Consider the following 18,278-nt stretch of genomic DNA (forward strand, 5'->3'; position numbering starts at 1 on the left):
TATAAAAGCGAGGCCGCCTGGCACATCACATCATTCTTTGACCGTAAGGCTGCTTGAACGAAGTCGTCATGCTACCAGTCGGCACTGCGAACAACATTTTGTCTTCGAGCTGCACATACAACTAGTACTACTGTATCTGCGAGGAATTACCCCTGCATCAAGCCAGAACGAGCTTTTACATCATCATTGCGAGGAAGCCACAACCGGAGCTGAAGCCGACACGACAACGGGAATCGATCCAGGAACGTTGGCGTACCTGATCAGCGCGACGTCGAAGGGGACATCTTCCAACCATCTAAGGAGCTGTACGAAGGACTCACGCAAGATAGAATGTCTCCAAGTGTTCACCAGTATCTGCTGCAACCGTCGCAGTTTGTCATGATGTGGTAAATTCAGTGGTCCACAGGGAAGGCCGCTCCGTCATGTCATCAATCATATAAGGTCAGAGCTTTCCAATTCTGTTTCAAGCATGTCATTTAAATTTAGATAGGAATAGGGGGGCCGTCAGTCAACAGGTTAGTTTATGGTAGGAAAATTCTTGGTAATAAAGAGCTAGGCCTCAAGCTCGAACCCCGTACATTAGGGCAGATGATAGTTTGTAGATTCCTTGTTGGTGTGTTTATATTTCATTTCGATAGTATTATATTAGCGTACGTGTTATCTTCATGGGTCAGGTCGAACTCCCTTGGTCATAGTAGGTTAGTCTAACAGGCAGGCACTATTTATTGTGTTGCGTTCAGGCATTTGTCTCTGCAGACGTAGGCTGTATAGTGGAGACCAGGATTCAACCCGTAATTCACCTAGCTTCACTGACAGGGCGAGCGAGTCCGAATGTTTGAGAGATGTGAGCATTATGCATGTAGCTGACTGTATGAATTGATATGAGAAAGCCCAGCACAGTTTGAGAGTGTATTGGATGTATGTGAGATGCCTTATTATAGCCATGTGACTATAGCTTAATGATTTGTGTCTTTGTATTATCAAGGTTGAGCCCATGGGAGGCGGAAATAAGATTTGTTATATTGCTGGTGATATTGAGATGAGGGCGGATAGCCCAGGTGTATTTAAAAGAGTGCTTTTAGCAGCCAGATTACGTGAGGTGTTTTGAAAGGCGAGATTTCTTAGCCTGCAGCCAGCTGAGCTCGTAAATTATGTGGACTGTCGCTTGTCAAGTGGTCGAATGGTGAGGGTTGTTGTGTCTGACGTCACAGTCTTGAAACTCGGTTATATTGCTGTCTGCAGCTTGTCGAGTGTGTATGGGGAGGAGACGACCTTGATGTTTTGAACGCAGGGAGAGATTTTTTGTTCTATTTGTTCTACTTTAATTTTAACACTGGCCCGTTTGATATTGACCCCTTGGACATGTTGGTTGTGTTCTTTTTATATTGTTTGTATATGAGTATTCTACGCCTTACTCTTCATGGGACCAGGGTTCGTGACCGAGTCAGGACACTGTACATTATGTGTTTATATTTGTTTGCACCGGGGTTCGATGGTACGAGGCATAGTAAATTTTATGGGAATTACTGTTAGATGTGTATTTCAGCAGATATCCGTTTTTCTAGATTTCATTACTTACACGATTGTAACATGCTTGTTACAGCACAGCTGTTTCGTGAAGGCAGTGAACTGGTTGTCATCGGCTCAACATTATCTTACCCAAGCATTTTGAAAGCTCTTACATTTGTAAATAGTTTGTTTATGTAATAAATCCCTGATTGTAAAACTTTGAATGCAGCGATGTTTTCTGTTAGATTTTTTTTTTTAGCTAATTCTTACCTGATTAGTCACATATCCTAGTGTTTCATCTTAATGTTGCCCATTGTTCACCCATGTTATCCCTGAGAAGTGCGCTATCGTCCGGCCGAGCAAGGATGTGTGTTCAGGTAAGACTATGTGCACAAGCTCACGTTTGTGAGAGTTCTTTCACTACTGTACTCTGGGTTCGAGACCGGCTTTCGCCTGGCCGGAACCATAGAGTCCTGTAGGGCACATAGTATTTATGGCGCCGAGCAACGTGTGGGCCCGATATTTCAGTAAAAGGGACCATAGCGCCATAGTAAATTTAGCGCCATAGTATATATGACGCCGAGCAACGTGTGGGCCCGATATTTCAGTAAAAGGGACCATAGCGCCACAGTAAATTTAGCGCCATAGTATATATGACGCCGAGCAACGTGTGGGACCGATATTTCAGTAAAAGGGACCATAGAGCCATAGTAAACATGATGCAAGACAACTATGGGGCCTGAGATATCCGTAAGTGAGGGTTACCCAATAATAGTGAACTTGGTGTGGCTGACTGAGGACCCGATATTGCAGTAATGAGGGTCATACAGCTTGTTTGATTATGCCGTCAGGTGATGCTTGATATTTGTGTAAACGAGCTCACACAGCCAAGTTGTATTTTGCTGATGTTCTCCGTAAATAGGGCTATAAGTCATAACTTGTGTCTATAAAAGCAGGACCTGATATTTCGGTAAATAAAGGTCATGCAAGGCTTGATTTCAGGCATATGTTATGGCAGCTGCATTCAATTATGTGTAGTGCAGGTATACCAAGTTTGGTCTTTGATCTGTACTGTTAGCTTTGTGATGTACTAGGAGTCTCTTGTTGAGACTTGTGATGTTTATATGACTGCCAGTTCAGAGAGGTATTTCGTGATTTATATGTCCCTTGGTCTTACCATTAGAATATGGATATTGCAGTTGATGTTGATTAGCGAGGATGTGCTGATTTAGTGGTTACCGTGCAGTGTTGGATGATATTCGTGTGGGGATTTGACCTGTCGGGTGTTGTGTTTAGCAGGTGTATAATAATATAGCTTTGATTTTTTGTTGTTGAAGTTTTTTGTTGTTTTATGACATTTGTTGGAGGATTTTGTGTTTGTGTTGTGTATATTTGGTATCATAGTGTTGTGCTGACGGTTACCCTGTGTTGGAATGACATGATGTTATATTGAGGTAGTCTACTTAGTCTTTGGAAGTTCGACAGTTTGGCAGTTAGGAACATTTTGATAAACTAGAATTGAGGGAAATTGATAGTACTTGAAAAATTAATCGGTGACATACGGAGCGGTTTTTCCGCCGGACATTATGACGAGTGAGTGCTGAATGTCGGTAGACATAGAAAAGGTGCTGAGGCACCTGAGCGATCAGATAAAAGGTCTTAAAGAACACTTAACCGTGTAACTCACAGAAAAATTCGCGGAGTTCGAAGAAAAGGTTACACAAACAATGACCGAACAATTAGTAATAACAGAGACACGGGTAGCGAACCAGAGAACTGAGCTAAAGGAGCATACTAGCATTCGTTTGGAGCAATTGGCCTCTAGGAATGAAGCGACTAGGCGAACCGTAGCCAAGTTAGAAACAAAGATAGAGACCGTTAGTAGACAATGTGTTACCACTACAGAGGAGTTGAGTAGACGGGTTGAAGAGTCACACAGGACAGTAGATGAACAGATTTGTGAAGTTAAGGGCAGTATCGGAGGAATAAAACAGCTTATAGAAGAAAAGGACAAGGAGACTCAGACGGAACTGCGAACCGCTAAAGAAGACCTGGTAGCAGCAATAGATCGTATAGATTATACCCAAGAGAGGCTAGAAAAAGTAGAGCAGAAAGTACAAGACAGTATGGAGGCTAGGACTCGAGAAGGAGTTGGAAGGAAAGAGCAAACCACGGAAGAGAATAAGGAGAACATTGCCGAGTTGGAGCTTAATCGCTGGCAGACCCGGAAGGAATCGAAGGAATTTGTAGCGGGACAGATAGTTGAGCCAAGGCAGGGAGAAATTGGTGCTCCTCAGGGAGAAGAGGTCACGGATGTACCTAAACAAGAGGGCTCCGAGAACGAATCGATTGAAAATAAGGAAGGTAAAATCGACGAAAGGGTGTCCGAGGATGAAATTGTCGAAGAAGTTCAGCAGTCGGATTCACCGGTTGAACCGCCAGAAATCGATGTGGAGCGAATGGAGCAATCAGATACAAACAGTCCGATGGATCAGGAGGCAGAAGCAAAGAAGGAAGATACACCAGGAAACGAGAATATTACCGTAGCCTCAGAAGAAGTAGTGAATGACACGGCAAGCACGGAAGTGGAGACAGACCAAAGCAAGGAAGCTGGGGAAACGGCAACTGTGGTTTGGCTACAGGAAGGAGAAGAAAAACAGCTAAAGAATCTCAGTGTGCGGAGATCCGGCAACATAGCCATAGTCCTGTCAGAAGGGGACGAGCTGAAGTGCTACGCGACGACGTCTGAGGGCGAAGACCTCGTAAATTCTGCCGTGGAAGAAGAGAGTCTGGAATGTGTAACAGTATCCAAGGTCGAGGCAGATGATATAGGAAGGGAAATCGCAAATGACCTTACTGGGATTTCTGTACAAATAGAAATTGGAGACCCGACCGGGGACGCACAAAATAGTCAAAAGGAAACGGTTGGAAAGAATCTTAAAGAGACAGCAGACGGAAATAAAAGGGACAATCAATGGTGTAACCAGCATTCGAAGCAAAATAAAGGAGAGAGAACTAAGTCATACAAGAGACGCAAGAAGAACCAAAAATACCGATACCAGTTTGGTTGGATCGCAAGACAAGTAAGAATACGCCGTAGGTGGAAAACTGGAATCAGCAGAAGAAAGAAGAAGCGGCGAAGGGAAGATATGAAAGAGGGACGAATGCTTAAACCAAGAAGCTACGTGGAACAGTTGAGAAGAAAACGTACTGTTGCGAAGAGGTGGCTTTCAGCGTGTCGTGAAATAAGGCGGAAGAAAATTGATTGGAAAACAAAGTCGAGAGCGGAGCAGAGAGAGGGAACCTCTCTAACAACAGAAGTAAACAAACACGAAGTGGCGTGAACCTCCGCATGCTACAAGGCAGACTGAATGAGACAGGGTGTATGGAAAGTTGCGGAACGGCCGTAATACAGGGAACTTCTGCAAGCTTGACAAGTAGGAGAGCCATATAGATGATGACCATTGTATATAAATAGAATAGTAAATAGAAAACTTATGGTATAACCAGTAGATAATAATTTCTTTTGTGAATTGTATTAATGAAATATTATGAAGAATGAAGAAATTTAAGATGAAGTTAGCAGGGATTGGCATATGTAACAAAAATGTGATATGGGGAAGAAAAATATCATAACAGTTACCCACATAAATTCGTTACTCACACATATGGGATTCTGTAACCTACCAAACTTGGAGAAGAGGAAGACACCGAAGATGTTGCAGGAGAGGAGGTTGTCATTCCGGAAGAAGACGAACATGACGGCGGAGAAGAACAACCAGAGGTACCCAGTGGTGAAGGACAAGAAGAAGAAGAAGAAGTAAATATGATTTCTTCAGGAAGCCGTCATAAACGGCTATGTGAGCAGCGAGAAGAAGCGGAATGTAAAGGCTGCGAAAGTAACCACCGGAGATTTCTACCTCCGCTAGATGCCTATTACCAAGTTAGGAAGGATAGGGAGGCTATTATGTCTGTAGCCGGAGATAGTCCCGTGCCATGAAGTTTTGAAAATTTACAGCATAAATGATTGCGATGTGAAGATGATCTCGACATTGAGGAAAATAAAATTTTTGACAAAATTTTATTTTGTCGTTCACGGAGGGCTATGAACCGTTCTGTTCATGGACCAATAGTATAGATTTTAGTATTGGATATTGGGATTACATGAGACCACCCACGAAGTCATTGTCTTATAGTTTATTTCATAAAAGAGTCCAGAAGAAGCGTTCTTGTGTGAAGAGAGCTAGAGCGTCATTATGAGAAATCTCCAGAACCTCATTAAAGGGAGTTATGTCCCAAGCCAAGCCTCTTAATGAAGATTGGGGACGCTTCCCGGATCCCGGCAAAACTTACCTTCGGAGGGAAGAAAGAATTAAATTAATATCTTTGATTACGGAAGAGTTGCATTGGATTTGATACAAGAATTGCAACCTGCATAATTTCTGCTTAATTTTGATATGCATTAGGGCTGCAACCATAAATGCATTCGTTAAATAGGGTACTTGACGTGCTTTGTGCGGGAAAACTTCGAGTCGCGGGCGCGCGTATCCTGCACGCGATCAAACGGCGTGGTTACGCTAACCTGGTTATAAAAGCGAGGCCGCCTGGCACATCACATCATTCTTTGACCGTAAGGCTGCTTGAACGAAGTCGTCATGCTACCAGTCGGCACTGCGAACAACATTTTGTCTTCGAGCTGCACATACAACTAGTACTACTGTATCTGCGAGGAATTACCCCTGCATCAAGCCAGAACGAGCTTTTACATCATCATTGCGAGGAAGCCACAACCGGAGCTGAAGCCGACACGACAACGGGAATCGATCCAGGAACGTTGGCGTACCTGATCAGCGCGACGTCGAAGGGGACATCTTCCAACCATCTAAGGAGCTGTACGAAGGACTCACGCAAGATAGAATGTCTCCAAGTGTTCACCAGTATCTGCTGCAACCGTCGCAGTTTGTCATGATGTGGTAAATTCAGTGGTCCACAGGGAAGGCCGCTCCGTCATGTCATCAATCATATAAGGTCAGAGCTTTCCAATTCTGTTTCAAGCATGTCATTTAAATTTAGATAGGAATAGGGGGGCCATCAGTCAACAGGTTAGTTTATGGTAGGAAAATTCTAAGTAATAACGAGCTGGCCTCAAGCTCGAACCCCGTACATTAGGGTAGATGATAGTTTGTAGATTCCTTGTTGGTGTGTTTATATTTCATTTCGATAGTATTATATTAGCGTACGTGTTATCTTCATGGGTCAGGTCGAACTCCCTTGGTCATAGTAGGTTAGTCTAACAGGCAGGCACTATTTATTGTGTTGCGTTCAGGCATTTGTCTCTGCAGACGTAGGCTGTATAGTGGAGACCAGGATTCAACCCGTAATTCACCTAGCTTCACTGACAGGGCGAGCGAGTCCGAATGTTTGAGAGATGTGAGCATTATGCGTGTAGCTGACTGTATGAATTGATATGAGAAAGCCCAGCACAGTTTGAGAGTGTATTGGATGTATGTGAGATGCCTTATTATGGCCATGTGACTATAGCTTAATGATTTGTGTCTTTGTATTATCAAGGTTGAGCCCATGGGAGGCGGAAATAAGATTTGTTATATTGCTGGTGATATTGAGATGAGGGCGGATAGCCCAGGTGTATTTAAAAGAGTGCTTTTAGCAGCCAGATTACGTGAGGTGTTTTGAAAGGCGAGATTTCTTAGCCTGCAGCCAGCTGAGCCCGTAAATTATGTGGACTGTCGCTTGTCAAGTGGTCGAATGGTGAGGGTTGTTGTGTCTGACGTCACAGTCTTGAAACTCGGTTATATTGCTGTCTGCAGCTTGTCGAGTGTGTATGGGGAGGAGACGACCTTGATGTTTTGAACGCAGGGAGAGATTTTTTGTTCTATTTGTTCTACTTTAATTTTAACACTGGCCCGTTTGATATTGATCCCTTGGACATGTTGGTTGTGTTCTTTTTATATTGTTTGTATATGAGTATTCTACGCCTTACTCTTCATGGGACCAGGGTTCGTGACCGAGTCAGGACACTGTACATTATGTGTTTATATTTGTTTGCACCGGGGTTCGATGGTACGAGGCATAGTAAATTTTATGGGAATTACTGTTAGATGTGTATTTCAGCAGATATCCGTTTTTCTAGATTTCATTACTTACACGATTGTAACATGCTTGTTACAGCACAGCTGTTTCGTGAAGGCAGTGAACTGGTTGTCATCGGCTCAACATTATCTTACCTAAGAATTTTGAAAGCTCTTACATTTGTAAATAGTTTGTTTATGTAATAAATCCCTGATTGTAAAACTTTGAATGCAGCGATGTTTTCTGTTAGATATTTTTTTTTAGCTAATTCTTACCTGATTAGTCACATATCCTAGTGTTTCATCTTAATGTTGCCCATTGTTCACCCATGTTATCCCTGAGAAGTGCGCTATCGTCCGGCCGAGCAAGGATGTGTGTTCAGGTAAGACTATGTGCACAAGCTCACGTTTGTGAGAGTTCTTTCACTACTGTACTCTGGGTTCGAGACCGGCTTTCGCCTGGCCTGAACCATAGAGTCCTGTATGGCACATTATCCAACCTTATTTTGCATTATTTCACTTCGAGAAATGCACAGTTCAAAAAAAATAATTAAGGGAGCATGTTTTGTAACGTCTGGTATGTGAACGTTAATTTGCTAGACGGGGTTCCAATGGTCGTACAACATACCTTGAGACCTTAGCTACTCAGGGTATATCAAATCGAAGTTATACTCCATGCATTAAAATCTGTAGGCGTGGCCATGCATTAAACTCTCAGATGAGCCCTCAAAACAAAGTGAATAGCGGCGGGGCCGTGAGTCGTTGTGAGGTACACAGACAGCTGCGGTCATTTGAGTACGTTGTGCGTCATCCAACACATCCCATTGGACATCTTAACGAGGTTCAAGTCGCAAAGGCCATCACTTTGACTCAGAAAGGATGGACTTTTCGTCGTGTTGCTGTGGATCTCAATGTCTCTCCGTCAGTTATTCACCGCTTGTAGAATCGCCACAAGGAGGGTTGGACAAGGTCGTGGACGCATGGCAACCCCACAGGATGACCGATATCTGACCATGCGTGTCGTGCAGCAACTGCCAGAGAACTGAAACAAGACCTCAGGACGGTCACTGGAGTCACGGTGTCTGACCAGACAATAAGGAACAAGTTAAGAGGAGTGTCCTTACGACCCAGACGTCCTTTTCGAGTGCCCCGTTGAACGCAGCATTATTGCACAGCTCGCCTTCTGTTTGCCCGTATCCACATCAACTGGCAACTTCGCCAATGGAGACCTGTGTTGTTCACAGACAAGTCCAGATTACCCCCGACACAGCGTGATGGACGTCAACGTGTACGAGGGCGCCGTGGTGAGCGGTATGCCAAATGTTGTCCAGGAAGGCGACCGATTCGGACAAGGTTCTGTGATGGTGTGGGATGGCATCAGTATTGCTGGCCATACGGATCTTGCCGTCATCCGTGGTAATCTTACCGCTGCGGGGTACATCGAGTAGATACTGCTACAGCATGTGTTGGTTTCTGAATACGGTGTTGGCCCTGAATTCGTACTCATGGACGACAATGCCAGGGCACATGTAGCGCGCATCACCAGAGATGTCTTGCGAGAACTGGACATCGAAGAGATGGAATGACCAGCAGTGAGTCCTGACCTTAATCTCATCGAGCATGTGTAGGATAGGCTTGACAGACGTATTCGCGGGCGTCCGGTTCCATCACAGACTCTCCAAGACCTCGAAGAGACTCTCATTGAAGAATGGGACCTAATACCGCAACGTGACCTCTGTCAACTTATACGGAGCATGCCACGTAGGTGCCAAGCTATGATAAATGCTTGTGGATGACATACACCTTATGAAGCTCTCCAACTGTAATAAAAATCCACCCTGGAGGATTGTTATAACTGTTTTTGCCCCCATTTGGACATTTCCGTTTGTGTTCTGAAAATGAACGCGAATTCATCCATGTTCTTTTGTATACATCAACGGCAAAGAATGAAAGTTTCGATGGTAATATACCTGGGTGTGAGGTGTTGTTTTGTGGAGTATGGCGTACGTCCAAAAACATTTTCCCCTAAATTTTTAACTGTATTTGAAACATTCAACAACCTCAAGGTTTTGTCTCCTAAAACAATTCTAACGATTCCTTTTCCTTCTCTTCCTCCTCTTGTCATCACCACTATTTTGGTCTTCTCCACACTGATTTTCATACGATATTTCTCATTACTGTCATTTAAAATCTCTAGTTCGATTTGCACTTCTGTATTGTTGACTTCTCAGATCACTATGTCATCCGCAAACAAGTATATTCACATTCATTCTATCTGTTCCCTTTATTTCCTTTAGAATTTCAACCAGAACCATTATAAATCCAAGTGGAGAAAACAACAGATATATTAATTGATGATTTCTAAATAGAAGTTTTATCTATTTACAGCCTCCTCAACCCGCCGAACCCTGGGATGGAATCAGAGATGCTCTTCGAGAGGGTGCTGTATGCATGTATTACGACAAGAAGAAGGGCATATGCATTGGGGACGAGGACTGCCTCTTCCTTAACGTCTATACCCCTCGCGTACGTATCACTTACTTTAAAACATAACATCTTTTTGTTTTAATACTGCCAAGAGAACTCAGTGTGTATTCAAACATATTATACAGTAGATTGCGCAATATGTAGTTCATAGCTATGCCACAGTCAAAGATTAAAATGATGATCCAAATTTTGTCATGACACTTCGATGTTACTCAGATTTCACTTCTTAAGTATGGAATGGTGGGATTATAAATGATCTTCTTTTCGCTGTGCACATCAGACGGTTCATCACAACATATTTCGATACCTTCAATGTTTTCCTTTCTGATTAGTGGTAACAGAAGATGGCTGCTTAGTTGTACTTCCTCTTAAAACAATAATCACCACCACCACTCAATAATAAACTCATGCATAGTTTTGGTATTATAGGATAGAATGCCAATACGTCTCTTGATCCATTCTTAGCAGTACAGGGGCATTCTTCCACAACTTCCCAACTATTAGTTTTTTAGAGTCAAGAAATTTTGGATCCTACAACATAATGGCGGGTATTTCGGACAAGTATTCCACGGTTACATTGTCCCAAGGCGTATATATTTTTTTAAACCTTGTACCGACACAGATAGGTCTTATGGCGACGATGGGGTAGGGAAAGTTTTGGAGTGGGGAAGAAGCGACCGTGGCGCGAGTCCGAGGGAAAAACCAAACCTGGAGGATAAACAGATTAAGAAAGAAAGAAGAAATAATAATAATAATAATAATAATAATAATAATAATAATAATAATAATAATAATAATAATAATGTTATCGACTTTACATCCCTGTAACAACTTTTACAGTTTTCGGAGGTGCCGGAATTTAGTCCCGCAGGAGTTCTTTTACGTGCCAGTAAATTTACTGACACGAAGCTGACGTGTTTGAGCGCCTTCAAATACCACTGAGCGCCTTCAAATACCACCGGACTGAGCCAGAATCGATCCTGCCAAGTTGGGGTCAGAAGGCCAGCGCCTCAACGTCTGACTACTCCAATATACAGGATGAGTCTATATTGGCAGAACTCGCATGATCCAATTAGAAGGGTCACATGACATAACACGCCACCATGCCCTGTCACGGGATAATAATCCAGGAGAAGGACAACCTTTATTTATCCCTGTTAAGAAATTGAGTTTGGAAGGGTCTGTAAAGAAATGCAGAGAATACAAGAGCAACGAAAGTTTCTATTGTTCGTATCCATAATATATTCAATGAACGTGAGATCGGCACAGTTGCTGAGCAGCAACAGGGCACGTGGGGCCGAGGTTCGAATCCTGATGGACGTCGGACTGAACTTTTCATTTCAAATATCGTGGCGTCCGTCCTTAAAACCTTGACTAGCGACCCCTAAATGCCTAGCATTTGCTGAAGAAAGTTTCCCTATATTATATAAATAACAGATGAATTCAAATTCGTCCTATTATCAATATACCACAGACAGAAACATTCATCAGATTTACGAATGTAATGTTACAAGATGAAAGCAGGTTTGTACTTTCCTATAGAGAATACAGATATAAGATATGTCGATGATATCAAGAACATGACCAGAAGTTAAATTACACGATAGAATTTTGGCCTTCAACCATTTTAATAATCCATTTACATTTGTTCTATTACAGCTTCCTACCGCACAGTCCCACTCTCTGAGACCTGTTATGGTGTTCATTCATGGAGGAGGTTTTACGGAAGGTTCGGGTAATTCTGATCGGTATGGCCCGGACTTCCTGGTAGATGAAGGTGTGCTTGTCGTCACACTCAACTACCGCCTTGGACCATTTGGTAAGAAAAACGCTCTTATTACAACATAGAACAAATTCAGACCTTACTACGTAGGTTGGATAAAAGCATAATGACAAAGCCGTTATAATCTTTAAATATAACCATGTTTATTTTAGACCTTGTCCGTGACTGTGAACTATTTCTTTATAAGTAATTAAATCCGTTACCAGTCACAATTTTTTACTTACCAAAGGTTGTGGTGGGCCACCAGCTCATCTATGTAGCTCTTTGATTAGAGAAAATGTATTATTATTTATTTTATTGAATGAGCTTTTGGATATTATTGTTTTGATTTTCCTGGTGCAAGGGTCAGAGCAACTGCACAACGTACTCCAGAGCGAAACCCACGTTGCACCCGCCATAGGTGGGCCCAGTTATCCGTTTATGATTCAAGAACATACACTGAGTGGTCATGAGAAGACACTGAATGTGGTGTTAATAAAGAGTTCCTTCTCCGCGAGTCCTCAAAACGGCAGCACTACGGCGAGGAATCGACTCTACAATGTGTTGGGATCGTTCTGGAGGGATCTCGACCCACGCACCTTGCACTGCAACCCACAATTGGTCTTGTGTATTTTGTGCGGGGTTCATGGAGCGTACACCAGCATCGACAGTATCTCATAAATGCTCCATTGGATTAAGATCGGGGGATCAGAGGGCCAATCCATGGTCGTAACTACACTAGAGTGCTCCTCCAACCACATGCGTGTCACCACAGACTGGAGACATGGAGCACTGACCTGTTGAAATATGGCATCTCTATCAGGGTACTCAAGAGCCAGGAAGGGATGCAGATGGTCTGAAAAAATGTCCAGATTACGTGCACCTGTCAGCGTTCCCTGCAGCTGGACAATGGGGCGTAATTGTGGCCATGAGAACGCCGCCCAGACCAGAACTGAGCCACATCCCAGCTGGACACAACCTTGTTGACACGCAGGATCTATAGCTTCATGGGGCATTCTTTACACTCTCACGCGCCCATCAGCTTGATACAACTGGAACCGGGATTTATCGTACCACACCACACGCCGGCATTGTTCTATGGTCCATTGCCGATGTTCGCGGGCTCATGCACGTCCTTGAGCTCTGTGTCGAGGTGTCAGCAAAGGGACACGTTTTGGTCGTCGGCAAGTGAAGCCTATGCGGTGCAATTACCTCCTCACAGTCCTGGTAGAAATGGGTAGAAATGGGTTCAACTGGGTGGTGATCTCACTCACAGTAGCCCGTCAAGCGCCCAGTATGTTTCTGTTAAACACCTTTGGTCTTCCCGCGCGGCGGTTTACGCGGGTGGTAACATTCTCTCTGCGATACTGAAGATCCACCCTTGACACTGTTGACCTCGGAAACCGGAATTGGCGTGTAATCTCCGTAATGCTATAACCCATGCGCCGTATGCCGATGATCATTCCACGTTCAAAGTCGGTTAACTCGCGACGTGTTGCCATCTTCACGACACTGGTGTCTGTGACAGACTGTTCAGCTATGCCGCAAGTAGCCGCAACGCTCAGGGGTCATGCACCGCACATTTCCTAATGGGACATCCCTTCCCGTGACTTTTGTCCACTCAGCGTAATACATTGCACGTTTACACCACCGCCACCGGGCGGGCTACTGATTACATGATATTGAGAGAAAACCGATTTGGGTGTTTACAATGATGTAAAAGTCAATGGTAGGTAGAAATACAGTTGAGATTATAACACTTTCTGACTTTAAAGAAATGCCTGTTCTGTTCTTCATCACTTGCTGAAAACTAAAAGATACTGCGCCCTTCCTGCGTCCAACAACGAGGTAAATAAAAATACTCCGACTGGTCTATCATCTCTCACTATAATTCTTCTTAAAAATAGTCCAGTTTTACGTGAATTCAGAAGAGAAATACGACCGCAATAACTCATAATTCAATTTCAGATGAACGTCTTCATCCTTTTGCATGCTGTCCCAACCCACTTAATGTCTAAATTATCCTACAGTAACAGCCTACGAATCAATTAATCACAAATGTAAAATCTAAATAATCAAGTGTATTAACTTAATATGGTGCATAAGAAAGAGAGTAATTAATTGAAATATTTGTTCCAAAAATCACAAAATTAAAATTAAAATTATCCAATGATTTCATTTTCATCAGCGCTGATTAACATTGTTCATTCTCAATCTTGATTTGAGCTAATACTAAATCTTCAACCACTATTTGATATTTAAATATTTTAATTCATCACATGTTTAAATAATAATTTAAAAATCAACCATATCACTGTTTATGATAGCTCAATTATTATCTCAGTTGTCAATACTATTCAACAGAGCTACATATTGTGGCACACCAACAATCTCAGAACAGGGCAATCAAAAAACAGGCGGCACAACACCGCAGCCCAAGTCCACGATTGCTAACGCAACCACCAAAGAGATAAGAGGCTCTTCCCAGCGTGAATCACGCCAGCTACTTAGAGAACGGCCTCAATAGAACACAAACACAGGAAAGGAGAAGCGATGGGAATCTGGGCGAAGCCAATAGTTTAACGACCATAACAGAGGATGGAAGGAGTATGAAGGTAGAACAATTCACAATAATGACACACTCAGTCACACTTAAAAAGACCAAAATATAATACAATTTAAAAGAATAATAAGGGTGGGTGGTGCAATTAAATACACAAGAAAATAAAAATCAAACATTATCTTTAAGAAAAGAGAAAACTGATGACAAGGCTCATTTACAGAAAAAACCACCGATCGTAGTAACCATACCAATAGTTACAACTAATTTCCCAGACACAATTAACTTCAGTAGATTTAAAAGCTTCGTTACAATTTACTTGTTTGTGACAATTTAAGTGTTTGTAACAATTTACTTGTTCGAGCTCGAACCATCTTTCCTTAAGGAAAGTCATAAATAACTCAGGTGCACCAGTTGTGGGTACGCGCGTCCCAATAAAATTCCCCAAAATGATAACTTATTACATTTTGAAATTCCTCAGTGAACACGGAAGCGTTTCAAATTTAAACCTTCAACCGCGTCTCCTAACACACTGACAATGTCCTCAAGAAATATTAAGGAAAGCAAAAAATAAAATTAAGAATTAATAAAGAGCCGACATCAAAAGAAAAGAAGAATAATGAAAGGAAATCAATAATAATAAGGTAGTACAATAATGTAGAAACAATTAAAACTCATCTTTTGACCAGTTCATCACATCACCAACATAGGTACGCCATGCAACAACGAACGTCTGCACGTTACGAGTATTGTTAAAACACTCACTCCGCTACAATACAAACTTATCACACCGTTATCAGAAAAACAAATGAAAGCCTGTCAACAACAATGGAATAGAAATGGAGTGAAGCTCCAGATCAGTAACATTAATCAAAATTCAGGGAAGAGAAGATTTCAAAATAATAATAATAATAATAATAATAATAATAATAATAATAATAATAATAATAATAATAATAATGAAAATTAATTTTAAAAAGGAAAATGGAATTAAATTCACTTCGATCCAAAGCACGCTTCAGTATTCACTAGGGTTTAAAATAATTTTTAATATTCAGTCGCCTTTATGAGGCTAATGATACAAGAGACTACATACACCTTCACTTGTCACAGCTCCAGTTTAAAGAGCAAATCATTTTAAACCACACTGTTCCGGTGACGCATATGTATGTGCATCAGTAGAATTATTCACTTGTTTAAGTATAACATATTTGGTAGGACATATTTAGATTAGCGGAATTCAATAATGGAAGATGCGACCGAAAATCACAGATAAGATCAGGATAACACAACCTATCGGTCACAAGATCGATACAATAATAGTATGAACATTAGCAACTTCCGTTTACTTAAGAAGGAAGAAAATATAATGAATCTACCTAAAATTTCACCTTAACAAATATAAATATGAGAGAGTGTCCAGCAGCCAATATTTTTATCAAGTAGGTTCGAAAACATTGCATTTATTACTGTCTGGGAACCCATCTTTATCACATCACCAAGATATAGCACAATATAAATATTAACCCAAGCAGATTTGGGAGAAGAAACCCACAAGAAAGCTTACCGAACGAGCACATTGCTCTCTACTAGATTTTATGAGTTCTGGACAGAAGCAATTATTATTATTATTATTATTATTATTAATGCCACTTTTAAATGCCAGCGTATCAAAGGGATTTCACACGAGAATCTTCTCAGAACATAATTTGGCGAATAAACATTGCTCTCCTGCAAGTAGTATGTTGAGGTTGTGGTTCACGAGACGTCCCCCCCCCAAAAATATTATTAATTCAAAACACTGATGAAGGCAGCCATGTTGGCGTCTTACTCACTGAAAAATAACCCCCTGAAGATTACCTGGAGAGTCTGTAGGAGTTAATATCATGCCAGACGATCACTTACCAGATTGTTGAAGACAATTGAAGTACTCACTTATAGCATTTTATTCAAAATATTCCCAAGAAAAATACTGTAATCAGCTGCAGGTACTCGTAGTCGTGAAAAAGGTTGCATTCCACATTTACACACAAGTTAAAATTACACCACCACGTAGCAAAATCTACATATAAAGGTCATTACACAGGCCTATGCCTTCCTTCACAATCACCTTACGGTGGTTTCAAATCATTCTTGCCTGCCATAGCGGCTGGCAGCAAGCCAAGCGACATGACGGCTGCACTAGCCAAGCGCTGGAACAGGAATGCTTGTTTGGAACAATGGCCGCTAGGGCGCGCCATGCAGAACAGTTGACTATCAAGCAGCGGAGCTACCCAATAACAAACTCATAGACAACAAACGTTCAATAAAAGTCCAATGGCGAAGCAATTGCCCACAGTTATATTACAATTTGAACCAATAAGAATCTCAACAGTACAATAATTAGTTATTGCAGAGTTCCCTTCTTTTGGGGCAAGATTAAACGATAGTTTCCATTCACCTTTTTTATGAATTCCACACGGGCAAATTTCCGGTGTAGCGGTGATTTCACACAGTCCTTAAATTATACAGCTACAATATATATTTCATATTTCAATCCGTGCACTACCTCTACATGACGTTCGATATGGATACTTCCTAACAATGCAACCTTATTTTAAATGTAGCAAGAATAATTTGCTTTGACATATGCGTTTGGGTTAGTCATGCCTACCTTATCTTACTACATCCCCACGACGAATTAATCTATTCATGCACTTGCTTCATATAACTGATCCAGAAGTTGAATATTTGTATTCAGCATCCATCAATACATCTCCTCGGTATTAATTTCATGATAATTCTGCATATCGTTTTCGTTCAACTCATTCAATAATACTTCTTAACATAACCATCTTTCTTCATATTATAATCTCTTCTCATATAACATAATTCCCACGACGTAATAATCTTAATTGAATCTATATTCGCTTCACTGGATCATACATCTTCTCCCAGAATAACATTTAACATCTAGTATACTATGATACCTCTTCATGACTAATATCGATAAGGAGTATTTCATACTATCTGCATATCCTTTCCATATCATAATTATCATTATGATGGTCAATAAGCATGTTCGGCTTCCTAACCCATTTAAGAAATCCATCACGTGCATATGCTTTCATTTTGCTGTGTGAAATCTATACTCATGCTCGCAAATAATCATAAATACGCTAGCTACCATAATACATTCAATATATATGTAGTTACTTCTTCGAGATATATCGAGTTTATCACAACTTAACCTTGAAAAGCTTAATTCAGACACTGCACTTCACCGAGTACTGATTATATGATACTGAGAGAAAACCGATTTGGGTGTTTCCATTGATGTAAAAATCAATGGTAGGTAGAAATTCAGTTGAGATTATAACACTTTCTGACTTAAAAGAAATGTTCCTCGTGCCTGTTCATCCTTTTGCAAGCTGTCCCAACGCACATAATATGTAAATTATCCTACAGTAACAGCCTACGAACCAATTAATCACAAATGTAAAATCTAAATAATCAAGTGTATTAACTTAATATGGTGCATAAGAAAGAGAAAGTAATAAGAATAACATTTAACATCTAGTATACTATGATACCTCTTCATGACTAATATCGAAAAGGAGTATTTCATACTATCTACATATCCTTTCCATATCATAATTATCATTATGATGGTCAATAAGCACATAATCACTAATACACTCATGAGATTACTACATCCTAACTTAATTAAGAACTATAATTTAGTAAACTTAGCTTGTCATTCTCTGGCTTATGACGATTTTGTAGCTGTCTGCGCTACAGCTGTTGTCCTTGGCCAGCTGGGCACCATGGATCAGCTGGTGTCCACTCCTTCATCAGGTTGGTTGGTTGGCCGGTGACATACTCGTCTCCA

At 41.4% G+C, this 18,278-nt stretch overlaps 1 protein-coding gene across 1 annotated transcript in view; it reads left to right on the forward strand.

Annotated features, from left to right (window-relative positions):
* Nucleotides 1–18,278, forward strand: part of LOC136876942 (esterase E4) — a 215,031-nt gene that overhangs the window by 12,920 nt on the left and 183,833 nt on the right. The window contains exons 2-3 of the mRNA XM_067150707.2: nucleotides 9,987–10,124; nucleotides 11,745–11,904. Of these exons, the coding sequence (XP_067006808.2) occupies nucleotides 9,987–10,124; nucleotides 11,745–11,904 (298 nt within the window). The remainder of the gene's footprint in view (nucleotides 1–9,986; nucleotides 10,125–11,744; nucleotides 11,905–18,278) is intronic.

Source organism: Anabrus simplex, chromosome 7, assembly GCF_040414725.1.
Source record: "Anabrus simplex isolate iqAnaSimp1 chromosome 7, ASM4041472v1, whole genome shotgun sequence".
Taxonomy (NCBI): Eukaryota; Metazoa; Arthropoda; class Insecta; order Orthoptera; family Tettigoniidae; genus Anabrus; species Anabrus simplex.